Below are 24,210 nucleotides of genomic sequence, written 5' to 3'. Positions count from 1 at the left end.
ATCTGTCGGCTGTGACCAGGGGGGCATTTGCCCAGGTTCGCCTGGTGCACCAATTGCGACCCTACCTGGACAGGGAGGCCCTTCGAACAGTCACTCACGCCCTCGTCACCTCAAGACTGGATTATTGTAATGCGCTCTACATGGGGCTGCCCTTGAAGAGCATTCGGAGACTTCAGCTCGTCCAGAATGCAGCCGCGTGAGCGATTGTTACACCCATGTTACACCTATCCTCCGCGAGCTGCACTGGCTGCCTACTGGGCTCCGGACACGCTTCAAGGTGCTAGTCGTTACTTTTAAACCCCTGCGTGGTATTGGACCTGGGTACTTGAGAGACCGCCTCCTGCCATTCACCTCCCTACGACCGATCAGATCCCACAGATTAGGCCTCCTCCAAATTCCATCCGCCAGCCAGTGTCTGCTGGCAATTCCTCGGGGGAGCGCCTTCTCTGTGGCTGCTCCGGCCCTCTGGAACTATCTCCCCGTTGAGATCCGGACCCTCACCACCCTTCTGGCTTTCCGCAAAGCCACTAAGACCTGGTTGTTCTGGCAGGCCTGGGGCTGATGAGTTCCCAGCCCCACTCGAATTGGTGCGACTGTTGCTGTGTTTTAATTTGTCTGTCTTCTGTTTTCCTGTTTGTATCCCCCCCCTTCCCCTTTGTTAGCCGCCCTGAGTCTCTCGGGAATAGGGTGGCATACAAATTGAATAAACATCAACACCCACCTGTGCTCTCAATCAAAAGCAAACGGCGGCTCTTTTACGAACCGCAGTGCCAGGCCAAGCTGGGTGCTGCTCCCCTCCCCCACGGGGCAAGCCTCTGGTCAATAAGATCCAAAGCCAAGGGAGAGAAGAAAGGAACACAGGTTTATTGGCGAAAGGAAAAGCTCCAGGTGCGATGTCTGGCCGTCAGACTCTGGGTACAAAGCTTTTGCCAAGAATCGGCTTCTCCCTTTCAGACGCCACACACCCAGCGGGCAGACAGACAGACAGCTCCCCCTGCCTTCCATGCAGCTGCAGCTTCTCTCTCTTTCACTCATCCATGCAGACACACGCACACACACACACACACACACACACACACTTACCTGCCCAGGAGGCAACATTAGGGAAACAACATAGACAATTTTACAGGCAAAAAAGAGAATAAAAGGGCAACAGTTCAGGAAATGCCCCCGCCTCAGGACGGGGCCTCACTTCTTGGCAAAGGAGATCTTCATAGCGTTGTTCTGGGTGATCTTGAACCCCTGGAGGGCATCACGGGCAGCACCAGCCTGCACTTCGTTATCGAATTCAACGAAGGCAATGTCATGGCGCCCGGGCACCAATCGCACCTCCTTGAAGCCGGGGAACCTGCAGCAAAGCAAAGCGGGCAGCTCAGAGCTGAATCTGCAAGACTGGCAACTTGGGAGAGGAGGGGGCCGCAGAGTCCCTCCTCTCTGAGGGGGGTTCAAGAGGCCGTCAGTCCAAAAAGGATTCTTGCATTAGGAAGAGGCTCTCGCGGGCATCAGCATAGGAAAGGCTGGTGCGCGCAGAGCATGAAGGGAAGTCCAACCTCCGTCCAGCCCTTCGCTGCCAGCCCTGCCCGGTCCCTCCCCCAAAGAGCAGAACTTACTGGTTGAAGAGCATGGACAGCATCAACTCGTTCGTCTCCTCAGGGAGGTTGGTGAGGAACAGGATGTGGTTAGGCGGATTCTCTGAGAGCTGCAGGGGAAAGAAACATCCCACCATTCCGATTGCTGAAGGCCCTCAGACCCCCCCCCCAAGGGGTTCCTACCCAATTAACCAACCCCAAGCTGGCCAGGGATCACTCACCTGCGCTGTGGCCATCTGTCCTGGCAGCATCTGTTGTGGTGGCATCGCCCCTGGGGGCATGGAGCCCGGTGCCATGCCAGGTGGCGGCATCATGCCTGGAGGTGGCATGTAAGGGGGCTGCCCTGGCATGTGGTGCATCACACACGGGCCCTGGTTCATGGGGGGCATGCCCTGAGGAGAAAGCCAGGGGTGCAGGGAAGTTCATGCTAGGCCTCAGCAAAGCCAGCCCTGGGGCCCACCCTTCCAAAAGGCACAGAGACCCCCAACTCTTACGGCTCCCATTCGGAAGCCAGCATAAAGCTCCCCAAAAGCCCTGAATCACAAGACCAGGCCGGGGGAGGGGAAATTTCACGCTTCAGAGTCTGCTTGCATTAAGTGGGGGGGGGGGAACCCACAATCCCCCTACACTCTGCCAGGCTCTGGGCTTCGTCTTGGATAGGGAAAGCGTCCTGAAGGAAAGCAGAGGAGTGGTTTCCCCAGAACCAGCTGGCCCCAAAGTGCCCAGAGGCAGGCACTCACCGGCACGGTGCCCTGGACAGAGGGGGCAACTGGGGCAGCTGCTCCTGGCATCTGCTTCTTAACTACTTGCACCTCCTGGCCTTTCGGCTTTCGCTTCTCTCTCTTGCGGTCCCTCTCCACAAAAGTCCCCTTCATCTTGGCTATGATGTCGGAATCTGCCTTGGCATACTGGATCCTCTGGGTATGGAGAGGAAGCACTGAGTTACCCACCGCCTGGCCAGCCAACTCCCCCATGGCAGAAAAGGCCCAGCCACACGGGAGTGCACAGGCACTCGGCTGACGGCAATGAGATCTCCTTTCCCAGGAGAGCCACCTGCCTTCCCCCTCCCCCAAAACCAAAAACGGCGGTTACTCACCATGGGCTTGTCGTAAAAAGGGAACCCTTGCATGGAGCGTAAGGCATTGGTGGAGCTGCAAATCTCTTTGAAAATGACGAAGGCCTGGCCTCTCATTTTCAGGTTGCGGGACACCAGAATGTCAAGGATCTGCCCAAACTGGGAAAAAATGGCGTACAGGGACTTCTTGAGCTCTGGAGAAAAAGGAACATTTTTAACTTTTGCTCTGTGCTGCACAGCCGTATCTCCTGCAGTCAAAACACAAGTTGGTCACTGTGTTCTTAAGACGCCTCAACTTTGGGAAAGTTCTTGTCCTTCCATAAATACTAGGGAGAAAATGAGCAGAATTTGCAGACAAAGTACAGGTGCTGCTATATACGCTCATCCCCCCCAAGTATGCGTCTTCATTTCCAGAATCTTTGATCCCAAAATAGACTGTCAATAAGGAAACTGCAGCCCTCCTTAAGGCAAAAGCCCCCCCCCCCTAAAGACACCCCCAACTCACCGTCTTTCTTGATCTTCTCGTTGAGGTTGTTGATGTAGATGGTGTGGTTGGACCGGGACTCTGGAACAGCCATGGCAACCGCAAAGCTGAGGCTGGCAGGGAATGGAAAGATTCAACCAAGCGAAGCAATTAATCTTTTCGTTAAGAGACGAAACTGTAAAACAAGAGAAAGAGCTCAATTACGGGGAAGTTATTATTTTATTATTATTTATTACATTTTGTATGCCGCCCACTCTCAAAAGAGACTCAGTTGAATCGGAACTCTCAGCCAGCCCCAAGGAAAAGGCCACCCGCTCCCCAACGCTCCACAGACGGAACGGGAGGAGGCTGTGGGTCCCGGTTACCAAGACCGCGTAGCTGAGAGCGGAAAGGAGGCCATTCGGTAAAGCATGAAGTGGACGGGAGGCCACCAGAGCGCCTTGACGGGAGGGGCAGGGCGGAAGGCAAGGAAAGCGCCTTCCTCCAAACGGATCTAATGCCGCTCGAGCCTTCCTCCTCCTCCTCCTCCTCCTCCTCCTCGGAGGGCACCAAACGTTGTCACGTATTGTGTAGAATGTGCCCGGCATCCACTTTCCTTCCAAGAAACCGCGACCGCCGCTTCCCCTTCCCTCCGCCTTTCCCTTCCAATTCCGTTCGAGCGGCGACGGCTGCTACCCCGGGTGCTCGAGCTTACCCCCCCCCCCGTCCCCGAGGAGCCAAGGAGGCGGGGGGGGGGCTCGGAAAAACGAAGAGCCCAGTCCGCCGCCCTCGACGGTAGGATCCGGCCAGCGCCTGGCCCCCACCGCCACCCCACCCGCGGATGGCGCCCCACTCGCCCGATTCCTCACCGATCCTGCGCAGGCCGCGTCAGCTCGCTCAAAAGCGCTCCCGCCGATCCGTCCTCGCGTCCTCCACTATTGGATGGCCGTTAGCCAATCACCGCTGGGAGATGACGACTTCCTCCTGCCTCGCTAACGTCCAATGGCCAGCGTGCCTTACCTTTACTCCCGCCCCAGTTGGGGTTGGGTTAGGAAGCCCTCTTCCGGGATGTAGCCCGCCCATCATCCCAGCCGCAATGTTCGATTGGTTGGTCAATCAAGTCGGGCCAAGATCGGCGCGTCACAAGATGGGAAATCCTCACTGACGCGAATGGATGACGCAATCCGAGTACCGCCTAACTAACCAATGGCGATTCGGCCGAAGGCTCCGTGACCTTTGACCCGCTGGGTTTGCGGCGTCATGGCGGAGGTCATGCGGAGTTTGGCAGCGGAAAGCCCCCCGCCGCCGCCCCCGCTGCCCCCCCCGCCGCCGCCGCCCCCCCCGCGGGGCTCCGCATTGCTCCTGGCGACGGCGCAGCAGGCGGGCGGCGTCGGGGACCGCGGCGGGGTGAGGGAGCTCCTGCGGCGGCAGAAGGCCCGGTAGGGAGCCCGTCGCTAGTGCGCTGGGCGGCGCCCTTCAGCCCGCTGCTTGGGGGGACGGCGAAGGCTGGTGCTCGGCAGGGGCTCTGAGGCTGCCTCCCTGCTGCTGTTGCAGGTTCAGCCGGGATCTGACGTGGTTGCTGTTCCTCCGGCCCGTCCCGTCCCTCATCCAGGAGGGCCCGCAGTGAGTATCGCCCGGAGAAGCTGGTGGGGCCTGGCCCGGCCCTTTCCTGTGTTATTAGTCCCTCCGGCTGAAGATGAAAGGATGCCGGGCTTTGTGCAGCCGAGAGCCTTCGGTTTTCTTCCTCCTGCAGGTGTGGCTTGGTGGCCCTTTGGATGGCCGGCGCTCACCTCGGCCTGTCTTCGGAGGTTCCCCTGGAGAGAATTCGGCAGGTGGCTTTGGAGAGAGGCTACACGGCACAAGGAGAAATGTTCTCAGGTCAGTAGCTGAGAAAGACAAACAGGCGCCCCGCAAACCTCTCGGCTCTAGAGAGAAGGCGGCAGCGGGCGAACCGCTGGTTCAGCTGCTCCTTTGGGTCCCGTTACGCAGGGCGCCAGTTGGGTCGGGGGCTCCTTTGTAATGGCCCCAGCATTCTACTTGTCACCCCCTCAGCTGCTGACATGGCCAAGCTGGCCGAGGAGGTCTTCCCCTGTAAAGCAGAGCTGCTCTCTGGAGGCCTGCAAGGACAGAACCATGACAGGATTCTTCAACATCTCAGGGCTGGCTTCCCTGTGCTGATACCGTATCCTTCTCTAGGGAAGCGTTTCCATTTCCTTCAAGGCTTCTCTGAACTTTGAAACTGCTTATTGAGAAAGCTGAGACTTTCAGCGGGCCTCTTGCCAGAGGGAGAAAGAGCCTTTTCAGCCAAATCAGCCGGTACCACCGGGGAGCTTCCTCTTGAGCCAAAGTCTCCCTTAATGCCTACCGCAGCTACGACGAGGACTACAACCACGAGCCCTGCCTCCGGAAGGGCTACAAGGCTCACTGGGCTGTTGCCTCTGGTATGCTCTGCTGGCTGGTTGTTAACCGTCCACAAGGGGGGGCTGTTGCCACACTGGAATTGTGGGTTGGGGTTCATCTGGGGGTGTCCCAGAGAAGAGATCTGTGCTTTGCTTTGGGGGAGAAACAGGGAAGAGCGGCATGGCCCACCCATGTCCCTGGATGGGGATTCTGGGAATCGTGGTCACAGCACTACTGACGGATGACCAGGTTTTTGGGGGGTGGGGGGTTCAGATCCTAAGGCATCTCTGTTGTGGAGGGGAGGTGGGTTGGAAAGGACATGTGGCCATGGACAGGGTTAGATTTCAGCATCAGCACTGGCCTGCGTGGACAGCAGTAAAGACAGCCCCCCCTTCCCCCCGTTCTACTGAAGGCCCAGAAATCTCTCTCCCACCCCCATATCTCATTTCTTTCCCAGGAGCTCTGCTTGGTCTGAAGAGTAACTTCCGCCTGCCTGCCTGCCAGGAAGACGAAGACATCCCGGGGCTCTTCCATGCCAGCCACACTGCTTCAGCCATCCCTTTGGAGGCCGTTGCTGAGACCTACTTGCTGTCAAAGCATGGCAAGAGCTGCCGCTACCAGCTGTGGAGCTATGCTCAGATACAGGAGAGCAACGGCCAGCTGACGGGCTTCAGTCCCCAGCGGGCAGCCGACGGGAAGGTGTACATTGTGCCCGCAGGGGGCGTGCGAGAGGGACTGTGTGGACAAGCGGTGCTGCTGCGGCCAAAGGCATGAGGCGCTCTGGTGGCATCAAGTTGGCACTAGCTTTGCAGAAGCACCATTGGGCTGTTAAAGGGTCTTAGACAAATGCATGGGAACTGCTGACATTTAGCAATGCCTTGAGACAGGGACATTAGGGGGCAAGAAAAAGAGGTGTCCTTCCTTCATGCAAAGCTCCAGGACGCCTGAACAAGGTTGGGGAGAGACTAGCTTATATTTGGAGCTCGCTTATGCCAACCAACCTGGCATTAGAACTTTGTGTTTCAATAGAAGGAAGAATGGAGGAAAGGCTTTAGCTTAAATGTCCTCTTTTTGCCTTTAGAAATTAGAATAGCTTACTGTTCTGATTATAAATGAAGCCAACTTTGAAACAAAGCAGGGGGGAATAGAAATGCTGGTGTGAAAGTCAAGTGACGGCCTGCCTTTTCACCCTGTGCTGGTGTTAATAAAGACACGTTGGGCCTTGGACTGGGTGATATTCAGAGCCTCGCTGGTTGCTTTTCCCTCCCTCTTAGCCGTCACAACTCCCTCACTCTTTACAGCCGGCCCACAAACTTTACCTTAAAATGCCTAGCTTTTAAAACAGCCTCTCCTTCCTCCTTCTGTGCCAAGTGACTGTAAGAAATGGCTTGTTTTGGATGCTTTGAAGTTCCCACCTCCAAGGAGCCAGCAAGGCAAAGGTCATTTTGAATTTGAGATGCTCTTTCCAGATTTTTCTTGGATTAGGGGTCCCTAACCTGTGGGCCATGGGCCACTACCAGGAAGTGGCCTAATCACTACCTGTCTGCATGAGGGCCAGCCAGTCTGCATGCATTTGTGCTCGCTCACAGCCCCACTTGAGTGAGCGTCACTACATCACGAGCATTTACAGCCCCACTTGCGTGAGCATCGTCTCAAACACCCCAGGCGCTCAACCCATGCATGTGCCCCCCCCCAAATCGCCCCCTCTTTCTCACCCCCCCCCATTCCAGGCTGCCAACCCAGAAAGGTTGGGGATCTCTGACCTAGAGTGCCAGCCGTGGATCGTTTGAACGTATTTATTTAATCAGCCCTGCAAGCCTCCCCAATCAGGCTTGCCATTCTAGGTGTTCTTTTGATTGGTTAATGAAGGGGAACCAATAAAGAAGAGCCTTCCTAGCGATCCCCCTTTGTATTCCTAGTGCAGAGACAGGGCATGTCTCACGGTTGAAAGGAAGGTCAAAAGGAACCATTTTCATCATGATGTTTCTATACACATTTACATCCAGCGCGTGACATGGAAGTTCTTCGGCTGAGCTGTTTTTTCCAAGCATGGAAAGATGCCCAAGAGGGCTTTGCACCATAAAGCCTCTTGATCGATGGGTGTTTGAGAAGTGCCCCCTCCTCTTTTAAGAAGAAATGTCAGCGTTGGTACTCTTAACTCTCTTCCTTCCGCTCGTTCAAAAATTGTAGCTTTGCTGCCTTCTCAAAGCGCCAGGGTATTCTCTGTACATTGGGGTTGCGGCTTCCAAGAGATAGGCCAGGACCCCAACTCTGTCCTGGGGGCCTCTGGCCACCTGCGCTTCCATAAGGATTGACTGCTGGGCATTCGGAATGCTGCTGCCAGGTTCTTCCGGTAGCTGCAGTCCCAGCCTAGACATTCCTGGGGTCTCTGGCTGAAACTAAGTCAGAGTCACTGGGACTAAGCTGGCAATATGTTGCTCCTCTGGTTACGTCGGGCCTGCGTCCGTGGCGCTGTCTGGTTTTCCCAGCATGCTCTGCATGATTGCCATGAGATTTTCCAAGCCCCACAGGTATCCGTCTTCACGGTTGCCTTCCACCCAGGGCAGCCGGTGGGTCAGAGTCTGTTTGTCAGGCAGCGGCACCGTCTTGCCAAAGTCAATCATCCAGACTCTGGCAAGGCCCGTTTTGTCATGCGCAAAAAGGAGGGAGCTGCCTACCACCTGGAAATGGAGAGAGGGGACTCAGCACGGGCCACAAAGGTGCCAGGCAGATGCCCGCCTGAAGATGCCTGAAAATGTATCTTGCTTAGCAGAGTTGCTCCCAGGCATCTAAAGAGGGTTCACTGAACCAGCCAAAGTATCAAGCTAGAAGGATGCCACTTGTTAATCCTAACATGTGCCAACCTAGCCAGAAGAGGCATCCAGGTAATGGGGCAAGGCTGCCCTTCTGGGAGGTTCTCCCCAAACAAAGGCAAAAACGCACCTCGTGTGCCTCGAAGAACTTGGACTGATCCAGTGCCGCCCTCACCTCCTGCAGCTGGTCCAGGTAACTGCTCTGTGGAGAAAGGAAAGACCTTTGGGAATGAAGCAACCGCAAGCTGAGCTGGGGATCCTTCCCACCGACCCCCTGTCCAGGGAAGAGGCCCCTAGCTCAGCTCAGAGCTTCACATGCTGGAGCAACAAAGCGGCTGAATCTTCAACCCCCGTGAGAGGCTCTGCTGCTGGGACTGCCAGGCCATCAAAGCCAGAGCAATGGAGCAGTTCTGCAGCAGATCCCCAGACAGAGCGGAAGGACTGAGGAAATGTTGTCAAGGGCCCTCCCACGGGGGCTCTCGGAGTGGGAAGCACCCCAAGTCCCACCTTCCCCTGGGCAGAACCTGGATTCTCACCAGTAGGCGTTTGTCCTTGTCCAGGAAGTCCCAAAAGGCCTCCACGACCTGCTCAGGTTTCCGGGTCCTCTTAAAGCTGGTGCTGCAGGTGCCACTGGCCCTCTGGGGATGCGGGGGGGGGGGGGGGGAGGAAGAGACTAGTCAGCCTTTTCCTAGATCAGAAAGCAGACTCCAGAGGAAGAGCAGGAGGAAGCTCTGTGGAGACGGCTCTAGGAGCAGAATCTTGCTGGTCTGCATGGGAGGGGGGTTCCTCTCCACTGCTTATGCTCCGGGGGGGGGGGGAGCCAGCCTGGGCACAAGACCAGAGGTGTTATTCGGCAGGTTCTCACCAGTTCTGGAGAACCGGTAGCGGAAATTCTGAGTAGTTTGGGGAACCAGTAAATACCACCTCTAGCTGGCCCCGCCCTCAATCTCTTCTCTGCCTCTGGAGTCCCAGCTGATGGGGAGGAAATGGAGATTTTGCAGCATCCTGCGCCTGCCACGCCCTCCAAACCACCCCCACCCCCACCAAGCCATGCACAAAGAACCGGTAGTAAAAAAAATGGAATCCCACCACTGCACAAGGCATGCTTGGTTCCGGCAGGGATCCCTTCGAGTCTCTCCTCAAGCAGAGTGTCCGATGGCAGAGAAACGGGCCAAGAGAGCCGCCAGGATCCATTGGGCAGAAGGCAACTCAGCTTGGGCAAGGGGAAAGCCCCTCCCCAGCCATGAACTGGGCTTCCCTGGAAATCAAGCGGGAGGCAGCCAGGCCTTGGCGCTTTAGAGCGTTTGATCTTCCCAATGAGGAGTCCCGGCTCACCTTGATGCCCTCGATGCGGAACCCGAGGGAGCTGGTGGAGCTGAGCGATTCCCTCCACTGCATGTAGCGGGGCTTCAGCACGCCACGCTGGGCGTGCTCCTCTGGGGTGGGAGCGGAAGGGTCCACTGCTACCATCTTGTCATACATGTCGTGGCGCAGGCAGGGCTGCTGCCTCGCCTTCTCCAGCTCCTCTTCCAGGTACGTCCTGCACAGGTGGGGAGAAGACAGAGGCCTTGGAGGCTTTTGGGGGGCAAAGCTCTGCGGAAGATGCAAGGAGGCTGCCCCCCCCATACCCCTGAAGGGTATCTGCAGCCGAGTCCAGTCCCCCACCAGGGAGCAAAGGAAGGCTCACCTGACGCCCATTTTGCAGTCCATGATGGAAGGGTTCTCAAAGCCGGAAAGCAGGTCCTCCATCTGGATATAGGGCTCCCCATCGTGCTCCACCATCCCATAATATGCTGGGACGAAGGGCTGCAACGCATCGCCCCCCAGGCGCTCCAGGCACTGCTGCTCGTTGGAGCAGTGTCTCTTCAAGACGTGGCCCAAATCCCCGGCCTTGAAGTTACCTAAAGGGGAGGGGGAGGGGGGGATGGAGGAAAGCCTTGGCGGGAGTCCCGCGGGGGCCTCGTCCCCTACAGAAGGCGCCCACCCGGCCTCCTCCCAGGGCAAGGGGCGGGCGCTCTTTACCTGCATGGCCAGCGAGCTGAACCCAGGGGTAGCGCTTCCGGAAGGAGACCACGCAGGGCGACCACTGCACCAGGCTCCTCAGCTTCTCCCAGGGCTTGTTCTGCAGGCAAAGCGGAGGGAGCAGGGTGAGGGGGGGGGCTGCCCCACACTCAGAGAAATGGGGCTTTTTAAGGGAGAGAGAAGAAGCATCTCGCTCACGTCTGAGAGCTTGACGGAGGAGACCCCAAAGGTCAGGCGGCCCCTTGGAAGCGTCTGGTACAGAACAGCCATGCTGCAGGGGGGGGCCTGCTGTCCCACCTGAGCCGGTCTCTCAAAAGAACAAGGTGGCAGGAGAGGCTGAGCCTGACAGGGACCAGAAGGGAAAATGGACTGGAAAGGCTTGGAGCTCATTGGCTGAGGAGCCCACCTCACAGGGTTATCGTAATACAAAACGGGACCGCCATATTTGCTTCCTATGATTCTTCAAGCAAAAGCAGCACGTAGGATATGTAAATAACATATTAGTTTCTCCAATGAGTTCCAATGTCCATAATGCACAATTGTTACTGCCTTTAATTGCCTCCCTCCGTTTCCTTCTGAGATCCTTTCAAAGACCTGGAATGAAGACCCAAAGACAGAAGGGGCCCGAGAGCAGGCCCTCTCAGGGGAACTGGAGCCACCAAGGGCACCCAAATCCAGTCCTGGCCCCCTCTATATCCCCACAGCATCCCCAAGTAAAGCCGGGCCCAGCAGAGGGTAAGATCCTGCTTGGCAGAGCTTAGAGAAGGTGGAGAGGGATGCCAGAGGAATGGGAGGGAGGATGGATTGTCAAAATAAACCACAAAGATGGTGCTCTTCTTGTATCACAGGGGGCAAATGCCCTCCACGGAGGAGGCCCTTTGTCTACAATATCAGGACAGGGAGGGGGCCAGGCAGGAGGACCCTTTGCCTGGCCACGTCCCCATTGGCACCGGCTGACAAAATCCATTCCCTCAGCTGAGAAAGCCACCAGCTCCCAAACCACAATGGAGGGCAGGAAGCGGCTGGTGCAATAGCCCCACGGCCTCCTCGGGGCTTCTGGGTGGGGCTGGGCAGAACAAGGGGGCAGGGAGCCTCATGAGAATCTGGAAGGAAGCCCAAGGCGGCCACCTGGTTAGCACAGGACGGGCTTTGGGCAGCAGCATCGGCAAGGATGGCAGTGCCAGATTCCCCATCTCTCTCTCGTAAACCTCCGGGGGAGACCAGCCTGCCAGGGAACACCTGCAGCACGGCTGAAGCCAGAGCCCACCAGCCCCACCCCTTAAGGCGCCCAGGCCGGTCTTGTGCTGACAGCCAGCTATTCCCAATCCCCGATAGGAGAGAGCAGCCAGTCAACCGAGAGGGGGACATCTGCTCCCCACCTCCAAGGCGAGGGAGTGTCCCCCATCCCCAGCAGAAGCCTGGACAAAACCTCAGGCAGAGTGTGGCTGGAAAGAGTGGGGAAGTGCCTAGGGGGCCCTTGTGAGGCAGCCCCTTCCTCTCTTCTTCCCAGGACAGAAAGCATTTGCCGCCCCCCCCCCCCTGCAGCTCTGAGGAAGAGGGGGACACTCACCGGAAAGGGCCCCCTGTCCAGTTTCCCCATGACTTCCCCCAGGCCAGGAAGGCTGGTTCTCCAGCCAGAAGAGGTGGGCACCTGCCCAGGGTGCTTATGTGCTGCTTTCCTGGCCACGCCCCTTGGCATGATGCTGATGCCACCCGTGGCCCCTCCCTTTTCCTGGAAGTGGGGAAAGGAAGGGCAGAGAGGAGAAGGCATCCGGGGATGCTGCAAGGAATTTCCCATGACAGGCAAAGTGAGAGCAAGGGGACCGTCAAGAGGACAGTCCTTGGAGAGCAAGGCCCCTCTGCCCCGGAGGCCCCTGACGGCGCCCAGGCTCTGCTTAAGGCCAAGGACCACCATCTGGCCGGACTCTCAGGTAATTCAGGCACAACTGAGGGGCCCCGTGTTGCCCCTCAAGCAGGAGGACCGGAAGGGAACTGCAAGGTGCGATGAGCTCCGTTCCTGGGCGCCCCTGCAAGGTTCTCTCTCCACGCAGGGCAGGAAAGGCACAGCCGGGGGATCTCAGCGGAGGATGCCCACGCAGTGCCTGGCAGAGGAGCTTCAGAGGACTGTGTGCGCCGTGCAAGGAGTGGCCCTCGAAAGCCCTGGAGCCCCCTCTGCCCTTGGAGGAAAGCCACCATCACGCTCGGCCCTTCAGCTCCTCCACCGAGCAAGGAACACAGCCACCCCCACCAGCTCAGCCATTCGCCCCCAGCCCCCAGGAAACACCTGCCAGCGATTCAGGACGAGAAGTTCCCTTCTTCCAGAAGGATCCTCTTGGGCAATGGGAGGCCTTTTGTGCAGCTGGCCAGGAGGAGCAGCCACCCTCGGCCCTTCCGCAGAGCAAGCCCCGTCCCTTCCTTGCCACTCTAGCAGTAATAAACTCTTCTCTTTTGAACTCGGCAAATGCTCCTGGCGCATCCTCCTTGAATGTCAGCAGCACCAATGTCCCCTCTCCAGGCTGAGGGGGAAGGTGCCAAGGAGGTTGGTCTCCCCAGTCAGTATTCAGTCTGCGTCCAAATGCTTGGAAAAGAGCCACAGGTGGGGAAGATCACCCTTGATCTACACCGGCCTTCAAAGCAGCTTGAACTGAAGAAGCTCCTTGGATGGGAAGTGAAACATCTTCAAGCAAGAAGAAAGTCCAGTTGCGTTTTGAAAAAGCACCTTTGGGACAACCAGGACCTGGATGAGGGGGGGGGTCTCTTTGTCTTGCCCCCACCTCTCTCAGGGTCCTTCACAGGACCACATTCAGCACCACTGCCTTGGCCGGAATGCATCCAGATCTTCTGGAGAGGATCCCCCAAATACTCTTTTGCCCGAAGACCCCCGACAACCGAGGCATCTTGGCTTACAGAAATAACCCCCTTTTGCTCTCCTTCAGCCTTTGGGATCTTTGCAAGGGTTTCCATTCAGGGGGCTAAGCCACACTTTAAGCTTCATAGAAAGCACTGAGCCCTTTTTGTAGTTCAAATGCCCACAGAAAGGGGCTTCCGGCCATTCTGGGTCTGCCAGGATGCTCCCCCCCCCCACTTCTGCTTCCCACCCTTTGCAAGAGCCTGGATGGGCACATGCCCAAAAAGACAGCCGGAGCTCCGGGTCCAGTTCAGCCCTCCAGCTGGCATGAATCAGGCGCGCACGGCTCCACGGCCAGAAGCACCTGAATCAGCTGGAGATGAAGCCGTTGAACCTGGAGCAGCAGAAGCAGCTAGTCAGGTGCCTCACAGATAGAAAAAAAGTCCTCTGTATGTTCCAGGAAACAAAGGAAGACAGGTGATTAGAGCAGATTTTCCCCGAGTCAAAGGAGAACCAGAACTCGATGGGTATTTATTTGAAGTAGAATTTTTACCAGCCTTTTCCCCTCCCCCCGCTTCCTCTTCTCCTCTCAAGGTAGATCAGGTGACCTGGGCTCCGATGCACAACTTTCCACCTGCCTCTGATTCTCCGGGAAAACACGTGACGGAAAGTGCGGCCCCACCCTTGGGAGAGGAAAGACATCTACCGTCTACCTGGCTGGGAATTCTGGACGTCCCCAAAGTCAGCCCCCCATTTGGGGAGGAGGATTGAAAAAGCCTCTGATCCATCAAGAATGCCCTGGGCCTTTCCTGGGAGGACCAGAGGGGCCAGGAAGAGACGGGGTCCCTTTCATCACCCCAAAAGAAGGGCAGGAGGCAAGCACCTTTCCCTCTCCTGCCGAGTCCAGCCGGGGACTCATGGAAACCAAGTTTTTAAAAAGCCAGAAAATGTGGCTGAACTGATGAGAAATCGCAGAAGATCCAGGATTCAGAACAAGCAGCCCGTTGATTGAGTCGCTCAGCTTTTGTAAAGCTGGAAATGCTTTGCTGCCCTGAGTCCGTGGGGCCAGCTGTTGCTCTGTGGGGTAGGAGTACACGAAGGGAAAGGGGGCACAGGAGGGGCTGTGAAACAAGGGAAGGACCACCCTTGACTTGTGGCTGGCAGATGGGAGACTTCATTCTGCTTTGAGCCTGTGTCGCCTTTAGATCTGGTTCGACCTGTGATCCCTCCAGATGGGAGATCAAGGTCCATCAAGATAGCACCTCGCGATGGGGAAATCTCCTCCTCCTGGGGCAGCAGGATTCCCCGGCTGGCGGCTCCACTTGCTAGGAGTTGATCACCAAGGCCTTGAAAGCAGGATCACACTGCCAGGACACCCACAGGTGGGGCTGGGAAGGAAGCATCCCAGAGGCAAGCTTCTTCCATGTTGCCACGGCTACCAAAGAAACCCTGTGCCCGAGGGATGCAGAATCCAGCTGTGGCCATGAAAGGGAGCCTAGCTGGTTATCCTCAGTAGCAACATCGTTCCCAACTTTGTTGTTGTTTTGGTGCCCGCGACATTTGGCACGTGACACAACACCCTGCAAGCTGCATTGGCTCTCAGTGGGAGTCCGTGAGGCAGTTCAAGGTGCTGCCTGTTGCGGTCACCTCCTTTACTCCCAGGTGGTTTCTGCCACAGGAGGGGCGGAGAGGCCTGTTGCCGGTTCCATCAGCCAAGAGGGAGGAGGGGCCTTTTCTGCCACGGCACCTGCTCACCGGAGCATCTCCCTCCGAGGAGGAGGATCCGGTTGGAGCTCCCCTTGCTGCCCTCTGGAAGGCCTCGGTGGCTGGTGCTGCTGGGCCCAAGTGTGTGCAGAAGCCTCGGCTCCTCCAAGGCCTTTGCTGAGTCTTCAGCTGCTACTGCGCTGTCTTTAAAATGCTTTTAGTAATCGTACTTTGTTTGGAATTCGCCCCCTCCCCAGAGTCTCCGCGTGATCTGGGCAGCCCCACAAGCGGAATGCAGGAATAATAAAGCCCAAATCACAGCTGAATCCCTGCCCGCCCCTCGGGAGACCCGGGGGAGAGCCGCTCCCCTCCAGGGCAGCCCAGGCCCTTCTCCACCCAACCAGCAGCTTCCGAGGCTGCTTGCACGCGGTGGCCCAGCCGTCCTAACCCCGAGCCAAAGCAGCTGAGCCCCAATGCCCGGAAGGGGACCCGGCGCTGGCCCACTTCCCACCGGGCACCGGGGTCCAGCTCTCTGACCAAGGCAGCTCGGCTGCGGGGCGCCGATCCTTCGGGGGAACCTCTCAGAGCGTCCCGCCCACCGCCCCGCTATCTCCCCGGGGCGGCCGCCCTCCCCTCGCCCCTCCCGGGCTCCTGCCCGCCCAAGCGGCCAGGCCGGCCCAAGCCTCGCCCCGCGGCGGAGCATCCCCCCCCCCAGACGCTGCCCCGCCGCCCCGCCTCACCTGCGCGTCCCCGCGCTCGTCCCCTCCGGAGGGCGCTTCTCCCGCGGCGGTCTCCAGGCGCATCGCCCTCCCGCTCCGGCTGCCGGCGAGTGGCCGCCGCGGGGCGCTGGGCGTCGTCCGGCCGCAGGAGGGTCGCCCGGCGGCCGCGCGGGGACTGGCGGAGGTGAGGCTGCCCCGGGGACGCAGCGGCTGCCGGCTCAGGCGGGGCGGGGCTTCGGAAGGGGCGGGGCGCCTGCGGATGCCCGGAGTCAGCTGCGGAGGGCGCAGAGCCCGTCCGGAGAGTCCGGGCCCCCCGCTCCCCTCCCTCCTGCCTCGGCCAGCCGGAGGGCGCCTTCCCGAACGGCCCCCGCCGCGCCCCCCGCCTTGGCCCAGCGGGAACCGCCGGTGCCGCCGGGAGAAAAGGCCCGTTTCATCCTGGCTGATGGGCTCACACTCTGGAGCCCCCGACCCACCCGTTGGCGGAGCCCTGGAAAGGGGCCTGGGGGCTTCTACGCTGCAACTCAGCCGGCCCAGGTCCTGGCCAAAGCGCCCCTCGCCCCCTTGGGGTTCAAGAGAGAAGTGGGGAGGGGGCTTCGGGAGGCCTCTTCCGGTGGGTGGACTTGCACCCCAGAGCCCCGAGTTTGGGCCTGCCCCAGCGCCCCCCCCCCCGATCCTGCCCCGGGGTCTGGGACCTTTGGCCGTGCCCCTTTCACAAGTGGTGCAGAGTCATCCAGGGTGACTCACAGCACATCTTGCCCACCTTGCGTCATCATCATTCAGGCTGCCTGGCTGGCTCTTCTGGGGTCAGGGGGGTTTTGTGCTACGCCTCCCCCCCCCCCCCACTCTGACATATCTGTCAGCAAATGTCGCATCGCCGTCGGCCGCAGCTCTTCCTGGCGTGACTCAGAGGGAAGAGGGCTGGGAAAGAGGCCTGAGCGAGTCCTGCTTCTTCCCCGGCAGAAAAGATGCAAATGTTCCCTGAATCTCTTGCGGCTCCTCCAGGAAACATGTAGCACAATTAGTCAGAGACGCTCCGGGACCCCCGTCCATGACTCCCTCGTCCCACAGAGCGAAGAACCCCCCGTTATTCATTTCATTTTATTTATTTTTGTTACATAATAAACATTTTTTGTGACCAGAGAGTTGTCGGAATTCCCCCTTTAACATTCCCACCGAAAGACATAATTCATTTTACATTATATTTCCATTATTTCCAATTTAGCCATATTACTTTTCTTCTATTTTCCAATTTCTAGTTTTTAACAAGTACAAACAATATAATTTTTCTTTTTCTTTAAAAATAAACAATACATCATTTCTTTTCCATCCTTTTTCTATTAACAATATCAATCTTCAAGTTTCAAATTTCAAGTTTTATACAATCAACATAATTTTTTAAAAGCTTTAAAGTTCTTAACCAGGGCTGAAGACACACGCAGGGCCTGCGCACGCCCGGGCCACCGCCTCCCGGCCTCGCCCAGCGCGACTCTCCCGGGGCGCTCGCCGTTCCCCTCCGCCCGCCCGCCCGAGGGCTCCGCGCTCCCTGCCGGGGCGGGGGGTGGGCGACTCAGCCGTCGGACGACCAGCGCTAGGACCGCGCGGCAGCCTGCCGTCGGGCGCCCGGCGGGAAGGGCGGGCCTGGCCGCGGCCGGAAGTGGCGCACGGGAGGCAGGCACTTCCGGGCGGAAGCCAGGCGCGGGGCGATGTGGTGGCGGGGCAGCGCGGCGGGGCGGGCGCTGTTCCGCGGCGGCGCTCCTTTCCTCCTCCGGCCGCGCGGACTCTCTCCCGCTCGGGCGGCGCTGCACCGGTCGGCGGGGCTGCGCGGGCTGAGCGCGGAGGAGGTGCGCAGAGCCCGCGAGGCCCGGAGGCGGAAGAGCGCGGGGGCGGCCCAGGCCAGGCCCCAGGTGAGACCCTCCCCAGGCTGGGCGGGGCGGCTGCCGGCGGGGCCCGGTCCAGGCGGCGCCTGACTTGCTTTCTCCGCAGCTGAGCGAGCGCGCCCGGGAGAGGAAGGTGCCCGTCACGCGCGTCGGGCGGTTGGCCGCCGTGGGAGGTGAGCCGGGGGGGAGGGGGCTTCTCCCTTTGGGGCGACCTCCGCGGCGGCCCCGCTCCTCCCCCGCTGAAGGCCCTGCACCCTCCTCTCCCCGCAGGGCTGGCCGTGGGGCTGGGCTTCGGGGCCTTGGTTGAAGCCGTGCGGAATTCCCTCCGGGGCCACCGAAGCACCTCCGGTAAGAGATGCCGCCTGACTGAGCCTGGGGCTTTGGGGGGGGAAGGGCCCACCCTGTTGAGAGTTCGGCTCCGCAGCGCTTCCCTCCCCGCAGAGAGCAGCGTCTCGGAAGCCAACGCCGAGCGGATTGTCCACACTCTGTGCAGGATGCGAGGGGCGGCTCTCAAGATCGGCCAGATGTTAAGCATCCAAGGTGGGGCTGGGGCAGATGCCTCCCATATGGGGTGGGGGGGTAGCTCCATATTTAGCCTTTTGCCGTCTGTTACAAACCTCGTGGCAGGTGGGCTTTATGGGGACCCTCCGTTCTCCCCACAGACAGCTACTTCCTCAGCCCCCAGCTGCAGCAGGTCTTTGAGCGAGTCCGGCAGAGTGCAGATTTCATGCCACCCTCGCAGATGATGGTGTGTTGCTGATGTGGAGTGGGGGGGGGGGGGTGTCAGCTTTTAGCCCTTGGAAAGTTCCAAGTGATGGGGCAGGACGGAGGGCAGTGGCAGCTAGACTCTGCAGAGGAGGGGTCTGCCTGGGCAGCCATCAACGCAGCTGTTTGCTGGCTGGCTGACCTTCAACTCCCACCCCCCCAAAACACCCCCCCCGTTCTGTGCGATCCTCCCCTTCCAGGGGGTGCTGTCCGAAGAACTGGGCACGGACTGGCGTGAGCAAGTGGCCTCCTTCGACGAAATGCCTTTTGCTGCTGCCTCTGTGGGGCAGGTGCACCTGGGAGTGCTGAAGGACGGGATGGAGGTGGCAATGAAGATCCAGGTAAGGGCCATGGAAGGAGCCCAGGAGGGGAAGAGGTGGTAACCATTGCGGGATGCCCTGCCCCACTTCTAACACCTCCTCCTCCAACCCTCCTTCTTACAGTACCCTGGAATTGCCCAGAGCATCCGGAGTGACATGGACAACCTCCTGTCGGTACTCAGGATGAGCACGATGTTCCCAGCAGGTAAAGGGGAAAGATAAAGCTTGGGATGCGTTTCTCGGGCTTCTGACGGGCACGAGAGTTGGGTCTTGGGGCGAGGATCAACTCCCAGAAGATCAGCTGTTGCCCTGCCCACATCCGTGTCCCTAAAAATGTGGCTGCTGTCAGCCTCGTGCCCCTGCGAGGAAGGCACTTGCCACCTGTGAGGAACCCTGGGGAAGGGCAGAAGGTGAAGCTGGGCACTCCTCCGCCCTTCCTTTGCCAGGCCTTTTTGCAGACAGTACCCTGCGGGTCCTGCAGGAGGAGCTGGAGAGGGAGTGCGACTACGAGCGGGAAGCCAGCAGCACCAAGAGATTCAGGTAGGCTGTGGCCGGGTGGGAGCCCTTGGGCCGACGGCCTCACGACACCCAGTTCACGGCCGACTTGTCAGCGTCACTCCATTACATAATTAGGAAAGAAAGACTAAGAGACTCCATGGATTGGAAATCCAAAGTACTTTTACTAATTACAAATGGTAAGCAAGCAGTTGCGAAGCAAAGTCTACTTAATTAGGCGCGAAAGCGATTGATATATAGAATAGTCCATTCCCCACCCCTTAGGATCATAGCTCCAGGCCAATCATAAGTCCTTCAAGTGTCAGGTGTGAGATAACTTCAAACAGGCATCACGAAGATGGAATGTCGAGGCCGTTAGTCTAAGCGGGAAGCTCTCACGCATGCGCCATCCGAGCATCTCGAACATCCTAGAACATTCCTCCAGCACATCAATTAACCCCTCCCAAATACCAGCCCTCCCTCCCCGTTCATGGCAGCTGAAGTAATAGCAAGGCAGAAGCTGACACGACTCTTGCGTGGGGCTTCCCCGCTAAGCTCTCCCTGCTGGCCTCTTGGGCCTCAGAGGCTCATTGCCCGGGGGAGGGGGGGGCTCTGGCAGGGGTCCCAACAGGGCTCTCTTTTGCCAGGCAGCTTCTGGAAGGCGACCCTTTCTTTGAGGTGCCGGAGGTGGTGGACGAGCTCTCCACCAAGCGAGTGCTGTCTATGGAGCTGGTGGGGGGAATCCCGCTGGACCAGTGCCAGGAATTGGACCAGGAGGCTCGCAACGAGGTGAGGGTTGCTGGGCAGGATCCTCGTCAGAGCGGCAAAGTCTCCCCTCGGGGACCCTCTTGCCCATGATAACCCCCCCCCCCCCGCTGCCTCTCCCCCCTCCCCACCAGATCTGCTCCCAGATCCTCCGCCTTTGCCTCCGGGAGCTCTTCGAATTCCGGTTCATGCAGACGGACCCAAACTGGGCGAACTTCTTCTATGACGCGGAGAGGCACAAGGTGGGCCGTCCCTCGATTCCAGCCGGGCCATGGGGGGAGCCCTTCTGTGGGGGGAGGGCTGTCGTTGCCGTGACCCTCAGCATCACCTTCCTTGCAGGTCACCCTGCTGGACTTCGGAGCTAGCCGGGATTTTCGTAAGGAGTTCACTGACCACTACATTGAGGCAAGTCCTGAGTTTCTGCCCAGGCCGTGCAGGCGATTGTGGCAGGGCCCTTCCTAGAGGCCCCCCTCACCCACCCTGGTTCCCTCCTTTCCTTTCATGAGCCCCGTGGTGGGCCGGCTCGCCCCATTGGCACGCTTGGTGCAGGAGGGGGGCCACAGGAGGAAGGAGGCGAGCAGGGAGGGCCTGAAGGCTGTTCTCCGTGCCCAGGTGGTGAGAGCCGCTGCTGATGGCGACAGAGAGAAAGTGCTTCAGAAGTCAAAGGACCTGGGATTCCTGACGGGATTTGAAAGCCAGGCAAGTTCGGTAGCAGGGAGGAATGGGAGGCTTAGCTTTACAAGGGTCTTTGGGGGGCTGGAAGGGTAGCCGTTGCACCCCCTCCATGAGCCCGAGGAGCTCGTTTGCCTGCCTCGCCCCTTGGGGAAGGCAGGGAGGCTGCCCGGCTGACCGCAGCTGCCCTCCCCGCTCGCCCCAGGTCTTTGAAGCGGCCCACGTGGATGCGGTGATGGAGCTGGGCAAGGCCTTCTCGGCCCCGGGGCCCTTTGACTTCCGCGCCCAGGACACCACCCGCTGCGTCCAGGACCTGATCCCTGTCATGCTGCAGCACCGCCTGTGCCCGCCCCCAGAGGAGAGCTACTCCCTGCACCGCAAGATGGCCGGGGCCTTCCTTCTCTGTGCCCGTCTCGCTGCCACCGTGCCCTGCCGGGAGATGTTTGAAGAGGCCTACAGCCGGTACACGGGCCAGGAAGGTGCCACCCATTCGGCAGAGGAGCAGGGGGAGGCCCCTTCCAGGCTGGGCTGAGGGTCTCCGCCCACTTCCACGTGGTCCCGGCTGCCTTGGCCCTCAGGTGGCCCCCCGTGTCTGCAGCGCCTTCTGAGAGATCAGCTCCCTGTAAGGAGTGAAGAGGGCCGTCCTCCGTCCCCTCCCTGGGCCAGGAACCAGCCTTCCTCTCCCAGGAAACCCTGCTGCTTCGGGGCCGCAAGCACAGCCTTCTCTGCCACGTTTCTGTGGGAAGCACGGGGGGCTGTGGGTTGCCCCACAGGGGAAAGGACAACTGACTCCGGGGCTGCAGAGGGAAGAGAAAAGGGCCTTTTGTCACTGGGTGTCTTGTCCGGGTGTCCGTTGCGCAGCTCTGGGTAAACTGCTGCCCTCTAGATAGGTTGGGCTATCACTCCCATCTTCCCCAGCCAGCACGGACCACATTCTGGAGGAGCTCTGCAGGAGAGCAGAGTGTCCAGGCTGCCCTGCCGGAGGGGGTGATGGCTCCCGTGCAGGAGCATCAGCAACAGGCTGACCAGGTTTACCTCTCAACAGCTTTTGTGGGGGCCACCTGACCTCTGGGTTTGTGAAAGGCTGGCCAGGAGCCAGAATAAAGACAACTGACCATCTCGGAGGCTGTAGATCAAATGGGGCTGAGCCACCCCAAGGCTCCTCCATGGGATTGGGGGGGGGGGCAGCCTTTCCGTGCCTTTATCCATTTTTGGGCCCTTGGGTCTGAGTATCACGGAGAGCAGTGAGAAGGGGGGGAGAAATCTCTGACACCCCCCCGGGGGGGAAGGCCCAGAGTGGCCCAGTTGCTGGTCAGGGGAAGATACCCACGCGGGTGCCTGGGGAGGCGGCTGCTCTCGGCATGCAGGCCCTCAGCTGCTTCCCACCCGGAGAGAGGGAGCAGGGGCTGGTGGTTGAAGGTGGGGGGGCAGCCCTCTTGACCTCCCTGCTCTGAACTTTGGGGAGCAGCTGCCCCCTGGCAGGGGGCCCACAGCAACCTTCACTTCCTCCATGTCTTCCCCACCCAGTCAGCCCCAGACTCCCATCGGGGAAAGGAGGCCCTCGGGCAGCATCTGGCTGGATCCGCTGTCCGTGTGCCCAGTGCTTGGAGGCAGGGGCAGGGGGTGCTTTCAGAAGCAGTCCTGGAGAGAGGAAGGGCTTCTCCTGGAGCCCCTGGCAGGTGCTGCTGGGACTCTGTACTCCTCAGTTCAGGCAGCCAGGTGCCCTTTGCCCCCTGGGGGCCCCAGCCTGGTGCAGTTTGGGCCAGGGAGCTGCCTCTGCTGGGCCAGGAGCCGCTTGGGAGAGCCTGGCACAGAGGAAACGGATGCCCGCTTTGGCTCCTGCCTGAGAAACGGATCTTCATTTGCCAAGTTTTGTAACCTTTAAAAAGTCCATTTCAGGACTCTATAAATACAGGAGAATTCAACCCGGTTCCTCTTCGGTTGTCAATTCAGCATGGCGTATGTTCCGCGCATAAGGCGACCCACGAGCGGCTGGAGGGCTCCGGTCTGCTTTCCTAGGTTGAGCTCAGCGCCTTCCTCCGCCAGCCGGGCCTTGCTAGCCCATCTCAGCGCTCATCCACCCGCGTGCCCAGGGGAGGAACGGCGAGGTTGTCGAAGGGAGGCCCGGGGGCGGGGCTGCTTTTTCCTTTGGCTTTCGGTACGGCCTTCCTTATGCCAGCCGTGTAAGACCAGCCCCGATTTTTGAAATAATTTTCTGGGGTTAAAAAGTCGTCTTATACGCTGGGAAATGCGGCAAATCAATTCTTCGTTCCTGGGGGAAAATCTTCCGATCCGTCTCTGCCTCCTGGGAGGCTCCTTGTGAGGACGCGAAGGGCTTCCTTGGAGCGAAGCCTCGGAACCGCCGAGCCCCTTGGGGGAAGTTTCAAGCAACCTGCGCAGACTCTGCTTAGCTCAGCCGTCCCGGCTGGGACTCCCAGCATCAGCAGCGCAGAGCAAGAGTTCTCCCGGGGAGGGGGGGAATGATAGTTTACTGATACCGGCTGCTTTTACCTGGGCTGTGGGGTCCTGACAAGCCAGGAGTGTGGGTGAGCAATAGCAGTTAGACTTATCTACCGCTTCATAGGGCTTTCAGCCCTCTCTAAGCGGTTTACAGAGTCAGCATATCGCTCTCAACAACAATCCGGGTCCTCATTTCACCCACCTCGGAAGGATGGAAGGCTGAGTCAACCCTGAGCCGGTGAGATTTGAACAGCCGAACTGCAGATAGCAGCTGAAGTGGCCTGCAGTACTGCACTCTAACCACTCCTCCACCTTGGCTCAGGTTTCTGCTCAGGCCTTTTGGGGAAAGGGAGGTGGGCTGGAAAATCAACTGGGGATTTCCTGGGGGCAAAAATAGCCCGGGAGGGGGAGGGGGTCCATTCCCAGTCGCTGCCTCCCTCCCAGCCTGCTGCTGGCCTGGTGTGTCCCCAAGCTCTTCCGCTCCCTGGAAGCTTCCTGCTTATAAGTGGGAGCAGGCTGGCCAAGGGGGGGGGGGGCTTCCCACTGTGCTTGAGGCGGCGTGAAGGGGGGAGGTGGCCTCCCTCTTCCCAGGCGCCCCCATGACTTCCACTGCATGGGGCCTGGCTCGCCCCACCCCCACCGCTGATCACTAAAGGGGCTGCAGCAAAGCCGGCATTTGGGGCAAGGCAGGGGTCGATACAGCCGAGAGCATTCTGGCCCCCCTCCCAGTGGCAGGTTCGGGGAGGGGGGAGCAATGGAGCTTCTCCACTTGCTCAACCTCCCCCTCCCCTGGGCAATTCCTGGGGGCTCTTCCTCTCCAGATCCTTCCTCCTCCCCTGTCCGCACTGGGTAAACCTGACTCCTGAGTTTAGGATTTAAGAAAGAGGCTGTTCTGTGTTTCATCTGTTCTCGCTCTCGTAGCACCTTTTCTGCTAGAGGTATTTTCCAAAGAGGCCTGCCCAAAGCAGGAACTCCTCAATCTTGCCCACAACAGGGCCTCCAAGGGTGAATGCCGCCTTCCTGCCCAACACTTCATGGCTCTGAGAGGATATAAAGATAAAAAATGCCATACAAATCAGGATTTTGAACTATGACAAAACCGATCATCCCTGCAAGGGGCCTGTTGCCCAGTTTAGCCCAAGGAAGCTTTTCTCGGCCCCTTTGAACAAGGGCAGAGTGGGGGAGGGGCCGTAGCGCCAGGACACCTCCAGGTAACCAGCACC

At 59.2% G+C, this 24,210-nt stretch overlaps 4 protein-coding genes across 7 annotated transcripts; 2 read left to right on the top strand and 2 right to left on the bottom strand.

Annotated features, from left to right (window-relative positions):
• Nucleotides 1-841: 841 nt before the first annotated feature.
• SNRPA (small nuclear ribonucleoprotein polypeptide A) lies at nt 842-4,096 on the bottom strand. Of its 2 annotated transcripts, none has more exons than XM_032227956.1 (7): nt 3,997-4,096; nt 3,170-3,261; nt 2,686-2,858; nt 2,330-2,506; nt 1,811-1,981; nt 1,611-1,699; nt 842-1,348 (listed from the first exon to the last, which is right to left on the bottom strand). In XM_032227956.1, exons 2-7 carry the CDS (start codon nt 3,240-3,242, stop codon nt 1,189-1,191), a joined length of 843 nt encoding a protein of 280 aa, XP_032083847.1. In that variant the 5' UTR covers nt 3,243-3,261; nt 3,997-4,096; the 3' UTR covers nt 842-1,188. The 2 variants fall into 2 exon arrangements, with proteins under 2 accessions (XP_032083847.1, XP_032083846.1); XM_032227955.1 differs by having other exon boundaries at nt 3,170-3,323; nt 3,997-4,094.
• Nucleotides 4,097-4,228: 132 nt separating this feature from the next.
• Nucleotides 4,229-6,752, top strand: C12H19orf54 (chromosome 12 C19orf54 homolog). Its single transcript, XM_032228139.1, has 6 exons — nt 4,229-4,566; nt 4,682-4,750; nt 4,881-5,005; nt 5,180-5,309; nt 5,498-5,568; nt 5,985-6,752. Exons 1-6 carry the CDS (start codon nt 4,388-4,390, stop codon nt 6,299-6,301), a joined length of 891 nt encoding a protein of 296 aa, XP_032084030.1. The 5' UTR covers nt 4,229-4,387; the 3' UTR covers nt 6,302-6,752.
• ITPKC (inositol-trisphosphate 3-kinase C) lies at nt 6,604-15,883 on the bottom strand. The gene is made up of 7 exons (XM_032228138.1): nt 15,655-15,883; nt 10,363-10,462; nt 10,028-10,241; nt 9,676-9,880; nt 8,877-8,978; nt 8,471-8,542; nt 6,604-8,208 (listed from the first exon to the last, which is right to left on the bottom strand). Exons 1-7 carry the CDS (start codon nt 15,715-15,717, stop codon nt 7,975-7,977), a joined length of 990 nt encoding a protein of 329 aa, XP_032084029.1. The 5' UTR covers nt 15,718-15,883; the 3' UTR covers nt 6,604-7,974.
• A 1,428-nt stretch (nt 15,884-17,311) lies between these two features.
• Nucleotides 17,312-22,457, top strand: COQ8B (coenzyme Q8B). 3 transcript variants are annotated; one of them, XM_032228271.1, is made up of 13 exons: nt 17,312-17,537; nt 17,617-17,683; nt 17,781-17,858; nt 17,952-18,050; nt 18,173-18,258; nt 18,476-18,616; nt 18,719-18,800; nt 19,042-19,135; nt 19,738-19,879; nt 19,990-20,097; nt 20,195-20,260; nt 20,468-20,554; nt 20,733-22,457. In XM_032228271.1, the coding sequence occupies exons 1-13, from the start codon at nt 17,337-17,339 to the stop codon at nt 21,057-21,059; spliced, it is 1,578 nt and encodes a 525-aa protein (XP_032084162.1). In that variant the 5' UTR covers nt 17,312-17,336; the 3' UTR covers nt 21,060-22,457. The 3 variants fall into 3 exon arrangements, with proteins under 3 accessions (XP_032084162.1, XP_032084161.1, XP_032084163.1); XM_032228270.1 differs by having other exon boundaries at nt 17,781-18,050; XM_032228272.1 differs by lacking the exon at nt 17,617-17,683 and having other exon boundaries at nt 17,329-17,537.
• The last annotated feature ends 1,753 nt before the right edge of the window (nt 22,458-24,210 follow it).

Source organism: Thamnophis elegans, chromosome 12, assembly GCF_009769535.1.
Source record: "Thamnophis elegans isolate rThaEle1 chromosome 12, rThaEle1.pri, whole genome shotgun sequence".
In the NCBI taxonomy this organism is placed as follows: Eukaryota; Metazoa; Chordata; class Lepidosauria; order Squamata; family Colubridae; genus Thamnophis; species Thamnophis elegans.
The sequence above is the reverse complement of the archived record's forward strand: the minus strand, read 5'-3'. Positions and strand labels throughout refer to the sequence as shown.